Here is an 8,813-nt window from a genome sequence, read left to right as displayed (position 1 = left end):
GTTTTGGCAGATTGGCTTCAATCTAAGCTGTTTTTAGACTAATGAGAAAGTTTTGAATTCTGAAACTTACCGGATGTTTTTATAACAGAGAGACTTCTTATATGTCAAAAGATCAAGGGAATTTGGTTTCTCAGTTCATGACCCCTTTAAGTAAGCATGAGATGTAACGTCTAAGTAAAAGAACTCCTTAACTTAAAAGTGCTAATTGTTTTGAATGTCAAGACAGGATGTTTTTATAGTACAATGACCTCTTATATGTCAAAAGATCAAGGGGATTTTGATTTCTCAGTTCATGACCCCTTTAAAGATTTTTATTAACAAAAATAAAGAGCAACACAAAACTGAACTAAAACAAAGCCCAGATAACAGCCAACATGGCTAGAAAACAAAAGACCCGTTGTATGTAGGGCAAAAAAAACAAAAACAGAAGAGAACAGGGCTGAGCTGAACTGAAACGAGCAATCAGGACAATGAACCAGCACAGGACAGAAAACACAAGGGGAATAGATAGGAGCGCAAACAAAGAAGGTAACGAGGGAAAGCAGGTGAGGCAATATTCAGGTAACAAGATGGGCGGGTTTAGACAATAGACAGGAGAGCACATGGCACCAACAAACGCGACAAGCCACTATTTACACAAAGGCACAGGAGTGTCCTCTGGTGGCCATCTTGGGCACACCAGCTCATTGGACTGATTAACGTTACACACCTGCTTCAGAATGTGGTCATGCAGAGCTATTCCCCTGAGTTCCCTGATGGGTAACAGTTTTTCTTTGTGGAAGCTTTGTGTTTGGTTAGCTCATAAAATATTAAAACTCAATTCAATATTATGTGTACAATTATTTAATTATGTCATCATGATATTGTGGACGTGCTTTCTCATTTCATACAAACGCAGCTGCTGCCAATTAGCAACAATTGTTTTGTACACTGTAATGGATTATAAGATCACTAGCAAACTGGTAAGACTTTAAAACAGTTTCATCTTAATTATATATGAGCCTCATGAATCAAATATGATGCACGTATGCATAACTTTTTTAGATACATTTTGACTAAATGTTTAATTATTTAAAGTTTAAATTATTGATAAACCTGAACCACTATGACACATATGATCATAACATGCAAGAAATGATGCTTGTGTATACTTTTATTGCAATTTTTGCATTGCCACATGAAATGGATTACATTGTTAAGTCATTTTGAAAGCAGTAGTTCATCTAAGTAACCTTAAACTTCACGTTGTAATACACATAGTAACCATTGTTGAACATGTAAAGTCTCTGATCGGTGGGATTGTAGTCCAGGTACATGTAAAAGTCCTGGAACTTCTCAAAGGGAATGCTAACATGGCTTTCCTCGTTTTTATTGGTGTCAAAGGTGTAAAAGATCTCCTCGGTTTGAGTGTCTACTGACCTGGTTGCGTAAAGGACGCCACAAATCATGAACGCATTTGTGACAGACTGCTTGTATATGCTGGTCTGCCAAACCTCCTCTACTTCAAATGACACTTCATTGATCTTCCCTAAAACCAGTTTACCCTTCGATTCCTCCGTGGCGTAGGTTACCCACAGGCCGGACTCATCGGCTGCAAAGTCCAGGTTCTGGTTGGCTGAGTAATGATATGAGAATTGGGCACTGGCCATAGGAATCACCTTATAATCAACTTTTACACTGGTCATGTTGAGCTTTCCCATAGCAAAAGGGCTTCTGAACTGATAGTACAGGTTGTTTTCACGCACAATGTAGTTGTTTCCAGTACCTCGCCAATCGTAATTATATTGGACATAAAGCTGATGTGTCTTAAAGCCCTGTCTCATGATCAGATTGTAGTAGTCAGAGTACTGTGTGATTCTGCTGACCAGAGTGTCAGTAGAGCCGGAGTACCAGTACATGTTTTCAGAACCAGGCAGGGGCTTGGAGTCTTTGCCCCATCCTCCATACTTATAACCTGCACTCAGATCTGCATTCAGCTGGCTGACGACAGGCTTTCCAATTCTGAGAATACCTCCATGCTTACAGGACCCTAGGAGAAATCAGTGAAAGCAATACATTCTAAAAATGCAATTATTTTTGCAAATAATAAAAGTTAATTGAAAATTAGTTTGTGTAACATTTTTATACCTAACGGAGTGCAATGGAAGATTATGTTTATTATATATATATATATATATATATATATGTATATATATATATATATATATATATACAGTACTATTGATATTCTAATATTATGTACAGTACAGTGACAGACTTCTGAAAAGCCCCCTTTGAGGGTTTAGGTTTTTTTTTAGTTAAGTGTACAAACGAAACAAATCCATCAAGACATTTTAACTTTAAGCCATGAAATCACATGAAGAAACTGACTCATCTACATCTGGATGGCCTGAGGGTGAGGACATTTTCATCAAAATGTCATTTTTAGGCGAACTATTCCTTTAAGTCCTGCCTCTACAAGCTTGCACTTCTGAGTGCCACACCCACATCTCAACATCCAATTAAAAATCCAACGCTTACAAATCAAGTCTGGCCCTACATTTTTTGTTTTCGATAGTTTGTTACACTTGAAGGTACATTACAATACAAAAGAAAAAAACTATCAGTAGGCTACTTCTGTGTTTTATTCTTCTTCTTGTATAAAGCAAGGAAACATAAAATATACATATGTAGATACAGGCTACCTGGAATACAACAAGAAAGGGCAATGCTTCCATATTTCACTAGAAAAATTCAGATTTCCAGGATTTCAATGACCATGGGAACCTGGAGTCGGTAACTAATCCGGACATTTCAGTATTAAAGTAACATAATCTGACTACACTCAGTTTTTCCTTAAGACAAGTAATAAAAGCTAACTAGTCTCAATCTATGATTTAAGAGCCTGTGACCTGAATTATTTATTTAAAAGAGCCTGAGATAACAAAATATCCCTGTTCTAGAATATTTAAATTTATATTTCCATTAAATACAAATGGAGATCTGTAAATATTCGTATATGTGTGCAATACTTAAAATTCCATTCAAATATATTTTTCAGAATAATCTCCTTTATGTATATAGTTAAAGTTAAAATAAGTTAAAATTTTCCTCTTAACATTCACAGAAAATGAGTGTTAGCCTACCTATTCCTGCATTAGAGAAGTCATCCTTATCATCCTGGCATTTCTCCAGTTTCCGCTGAAGTTTGGCGAACTCGATGCGAATCACTTCTAAGTTGCTCCGGTCGTAGCTCTCCAGTTGGTCAACGATTAAACTCATATTGCGAATCTTACAAAGAAAACAAATTAGACCCATGCAAATACTACAATGGCATGATGTTTTGTGTAAGTGAAGGAAGCTTCACCTCAATGTAGAGACTCTCGAAGGCCGGTGAAGATGAGTTTAGAGATGCTTTCAGTTGTGTGACCAGAGCCTCAAACTCTCTGAGCTCAATGCGGAGGAGCTCAAACTCCAGTTTGATGTACTTGTCCGGTCCGCTCTCCAGACTCTCCACACGAGTTGTCAGGTTGGAGAGATTGCCGAGAAGAACTTCCAGCTGAACCTTCAAACTACTGATCTGAGCATGTGAAAAAGAAATGATTAGAATTGCAGCAAACGAGAAAAAGGTGATAATGTAGACCTCTGCTGGTGGGTCGTGACACAAAAACATCTCAGACAGACATAAATCTGAATAATAAAAGTAACCGTGTAATCATGTATTGCAACAGCAAAATGCATAGATTTAATTGACTTCTAACAGTGAGAAGGAGAATATGTCAAAGGTTGTTTGTCCAATCACAATTAAATCAGACAGATGAACATGGACAGAATGTGTGATGCACTCAAAACCATCAACAACACAGGGTCAAAGAAAACCCGATGAGGATGAACATAGTCTGTGCTGTAAAGTATAGGCTTCTGAAAGCACCATGCCATCAAAATGCATTGAGTTGATTGGAAACCCAGAGGCATTTAGAAAAAAAAAATATGAAAAAGACTTGAATCACACTTCTGCTCATTACAAAAAATATTAATAATTGTGCTAAAATAACTAAAACTAAAATAATAAAAATCCCAAACTATATAGCCTACTATATTGAAAGAAAAAAACACACACACACACAACAGAATTACTAAAACTTTAACAAAAATTAAAATCCTGGCTCAGGGATTCGACGTGGGGACCTTCTTGCTGTGAGGCAACAGTGAGACCCACTGAGCCACTGTGCTGCCTGAATTATAACTAATTCTATTATAACTACAATAGTATAATAGTAAAAACACTGGCTGGGTCCAATATAAAATCCACATCCTGAGCAAAACTGCTCATCTAGGTTGTATGAACATAATATACCTTGATGATCTGGAGCTTGACCTTTACAGACAGTTGATTTGAGGTGGTCTGCATGTGCTCCACACGGTCTGCTGGGAATGAAGTGTCAGGCAGGAACACATTACAAACACACTGTCCAAACTCCCCGACGGAGCCTTCGACACGACCAGAGCCCCACTCTTCTAGTGACTGGACAACAGGAAGGAAAACAGCATTATAGCTTTAGCTTCTTTATGTCTGAGACCGTTCAGCAATGAATCAAATCTGAGATCGTGAGGTCAGAAGGACTCTTACCAGCCAGGAGTGAGCAGGAGCCACAAGCAGGAGGACAAGCAGCAGGAGATCCATCTTTTCGAAATGTCTCTCTTTCTCAGCTACAGCCTTATATACAGCATGTTATCAGAACTAATCTGCAGCACATGTCTGTTTCTCATGTGTATTGTGGTTGATATCCAACGGATGTATGATGATGTAGCTTGTGCACACAGTTCATGTTTGCTTAAGACATTTTATTGGTGGACAAAATGAAATGGTGAATTATTATAACACGCAAATTCGCAATCGACCTGAGAGGAAACGTTGTTTACAAAACCTGTTAAAGGTATTACGTGAAGTATTTTAATTACTTGCTATCACAATGACTGAGCTGCTGGTGTGTTCTCTATCCATCCGTCTGTACAGCCAATCATCTGTCCATGCAAAAATAATGCATTAAACTCTTTGGGGTGTTTCAACTGACAGCGCAGTCACCCACAAAACATTTTCAATAAAAAAATATAGCTGCAAGCAGCGATTACTGGGGTTCAGGCGATTTAAGGCCTTTATGACATGGATGCTGTTGGAGTCGAGGCCAACCCGAAATGTATGGCTGATACCAGAACATATCAGCGATGGAGAATATGCAGATAAACATCACATTTTCATTTTTGGGTGAACTATCCCTTTAAGACAACGACAGACAATCCTCCATTTGAAAGCACAATCCACAGTAACATTCATCTTTGTGTTCTTTAGTATTAAGCAGGCACTTAAGTCTTTCTGAGGTTTGAACCTTCAATGATCAGTCACCAGCTTACATGTTTAACCATGAAGCCACCTCATATCACTGTAGTAGATGCAATGCCTGACTGACCCTGAGACTAAACCTTGCAGTGTACGTTCCAGTTGGGCAGATGTCGATATACCCCCACGACCCCCAGTTCATCCCATTCAGCACAGTCAGCTCTGATCTGGAAAAACATCAGGGAAATGAAGTGATGCATTGCTACAGCACTGGCCTGATCGATTAAAATACTGATGAAATTAATTGATCAAGCAGACACAAAGAGCCAATGTACTACCATAACATTCTCAACTTTATTAAAGAAGATGGGTCATATTTGATGCTCTCGGCATCCAATCAAAGTAGTCAGAGGTCAAACATGACCCTATATGGATATTAAGAAATATAACTACAATTAAGATGTGTGTACGAGCATATATATGTGTGTGTGTGTGCTTTGTTGCCGTTATCATACGTGTGTACCATTGTGTCTGAGATCTAGTTCTCGTTTTGTCTAGGTTTGACCATGATGTGCACACAATGAAAGGAAGTTACACAAGTGACAGGAAGTCAAACGTGAAGCTTAAGAAATAAGAAAAGTATATAAAAATATATATTTAATTAGAATAAGAAATAAGAAATTTAACAGTCTTCTTAAGTCATATGATGCTTTGCATGAAGAAATAAATATCCACAGAACAAACTCAGATCAGTGTTTATTAATGACCTGCATGTAAACACACTTTAGACAAACACTGACTGATCATTGAAACAGCTTTGCTTGACATTTTATTTACATTTTTTAATCTTATACAAGATTTTAAAGAAAAATTGATTCTGTAAAGCAGAAATCGGACCTTTAAGCAAAAACAAAACAAAATTGTTTGAAGAGCATGTTCATATTCAAAAGAACCTTTCTGCACTATAAAGAAACATTTATGGAATGGAAAGATTTCATGGATGTTAACGTTTCTTTATGGAACCATAAATGCCAACAAATAACCTTTATTTTTAAGAGTGTAGGATATAAATATGCCCTCGGAAAGGTAACAGAGTTTAGCACGGATGACAGTATTGTTCATAAATGTAGAGATCCTGTAGAGTTCACTGTTCATTCCCTGGAAATGCATGAACCGATAAGACAGTTACTTTGAATGCAGTGTAAGTCGCTTTAGATCGAACCGTCTGCCACATGCACTAATGTAATCAAACATCTGATGTAAAATGTTGTGATAAAGGATGTGGGACTTCAAGGTGCTTCTCAGAAAGAGACTTTAATGCTGATACATTAAAACAGGCCTTTCATTGCAGCAAACACATTAAAACAATTGTCCATTGGGAACAGAGTTAACTTACCAATAATAATAGACTAACTAAATTAGGTGACTAAACATAGTTCATTCTTACTGCATTGGGAAAAAAAAAAATATATATTTTCTTCCTCAGTATTTTGGTCTTGTTCTCCAGTACAAATATCTAAACATTCTTAAATCAAGATACATTTACTTGAGAAGCAAAATGACAAAACATGTCTTGTATTATGAAAAATATATCAAAATGAAGTGAGTTTTTGCTAAAAGAAAACAACATTTGTACAAAAGTACAAATTATTTAAATTTATATATTTATAATTCAAAAACAATTGCAGTTAAACCCTGCAGCTTTTGCTTAAATAAAGAAAAAATGCCAACTTGTTAAAGGATGTTAAATAATAATGCATAAACAAATAGTACATATTGCATATATATATTTGCCAATCAGCAGCCAGGAGCACTGAACACAAACTGTTAGTGTGCTTGGAGTGTTTTACTTGGTAAAATTCCCATAAAATGTTAAGTTGCTGCTTTGATTTTGTAATTTTGGAGAGTTCAGAGAGAAATACTAAGCATGTACCTCAACACAGAGAATATTAGCTCAACATTAAAAACAACTTTTTTGCTTTCCTGCAGTAAATATCAACTCTTGCAAGGAAAAGCTCAGCTAAAATGACCATCCTGTCATCATTTACTCAACTTCATGTCGGTCCGATTCCCGTATGATTTTCTTTCTTACGAGAGACAAATTTAACTAGAACTATTTTCACACAACTTGACTTCTGAAGTCATAGTAATTTGCATGAAGAAATAAATACATTCAGCTACAGAATCAGTGTTTATCCATATTATCGTTCAAGACAATAATGCAAAACTAAATGATTGTGAAGTCAATAAACGCACTTTAGACAAACACTGACTGCTCAAATGCTTCGCATTGCTAGTAAAAGCATGTGCCCTTTGAAACAACTTTGCTTGATAGTTTACATTTTTTATTATCTTTCTTGAGGTTTTAAAGACAAATAAATACTGTAGAGTAGGTTCCTTAAAGGAATAGTTTATCCAAAAATGGAAATTGGTGAAAATGTGCTCACACTCAGGCTATCCCAGATCAGGATGAGTTTGTTTGACAAAGAAATTATAGCTTCAAGCTACACATGACAATTAATACAACACTTTTACTTAAAAGTCATTATCGATCAGTGTTTGTAAAAACTTCTGAGTGCCATGGATGCTCTGCAGTGAATGGGTGCCGTCAGAATGAGAGTCCAAACAGGGGCCGGTTGCATAAACTGTTTAGACTAGTCTTAAAAAGTTAGTCATGTAATTTGTTTCTTCTAGACTGGTCATAACTTTTTAAAATCAGTTACAAAAAGGTAGACTGGGCTAATTTGAATTAAAAAGTAAGACTAGTTACTTCTTGGCTAACTGCTAGTTGGTCAAACTAGTTCTTAAGACACAATCTTAACATAGTGACTATGTTTATGCAACTGGCCCCACCTGATAAAAACATCAAGACGATTCCATAATCCATAATCCATAATAACGCTTCCTGCAATGAAAAAGTGCATCTGCTGTTGTCTCTCTCATCAAAATCAAGCCACCATATTATCGTTCAAGACAATAATGCAAAACTAAATGATTGTGAAGTCAATAAACGCACTTTAGACAAACACTGACTGCTCAAATGCTTCGCATTGCTAGTAAAAGCATGTGCCCTTTGAAACAACTTTGCTTGATAGTTTACATTTTTTATTATCTTTCTTGAGGTTTTAAAGACAAATAAATACTGTAGAGTAGGTTCCTTAAAGGAATAGTTTATCCAAAAATGGAAATTGGTGAAAATGTGCTCACACTCAGGCTATCCCAGATCAGGATGAGTTTGTTTGTTCATCAGATTTGGAGAAATGCAGCACTGCATCAGTGTCTCAGCAATGGATGCTCTGCAGTGAATGGGTGCCGTCAGAATGAGAGTCCAAACAGGGGCCGGTTGCATAAACTGTTTAGACTAGTCTTAAAAAGTTAGTCATGTAATTTGTTTCTTCTAGACTGGTCATAACTTTTTAAAATCAGTTACAAAAAGGTAGACTGGGCTAATTTGAATTAAAAAGTAAGACTAGTTACTTCTTGGCTAACTGCTAGT

General features: G+C 36.5%; 1 protein-coding gene across 1 annotated transcript; it reads right to left on the bottom strand.

The window, feature by feature from the left end:
* Positions 1-1,175: 1,175 nt before the first annotated feature.
* Positions 1,176-4,663, bottom strand: olfm4.2 (olfactomedin 4, tandem duplicate 2). Its single transcript, XM_016473305.1, has 5 exons — positions 4,610-4,663; positions 4,337-4,504; positions 3,347-3,559; positions 3,126-3,270; positions 1,176-2,029 (listed from the first exon to the last, which is right to left on the bottom strand). The coding sequence occupies exons 1-5, from the start codon at positions 4,661-4,663 to the stop codon at positions 1,224-1,226; spliced, it is 1,386 nt and encodes a 461-aa protein (XP_016328791.1). The 3' UTR covers positions 1,176-1,223.
* Between the last annotated feature and the right edge of the window lie 4,150 nt (positions 4,664-8,813).

This window comes from Sinocyclocheilus anshuiensis, unplaced genomic scaffold (genome assembly GCF_001515605.1).
Source record: "Sinocyclocheilus anshuiensis isolate Anshui unplaced genomic scaffold, SAMN03320099.WGS_v1.1 scaffold1069, whole genome shotgun sequence".
Lineage (NCBI taxonomy): Eukaryota > Metazoa > Chordata > Actinopteri > Cypriniformes > Cyprinidae > Sinocyclocheilus > Sinocyclocheilus anshuiensis.
Note: the sequence above shows the minus strand (reverse complement) of the source record. Positions and strands in the feature narration are given on the sequence as shown.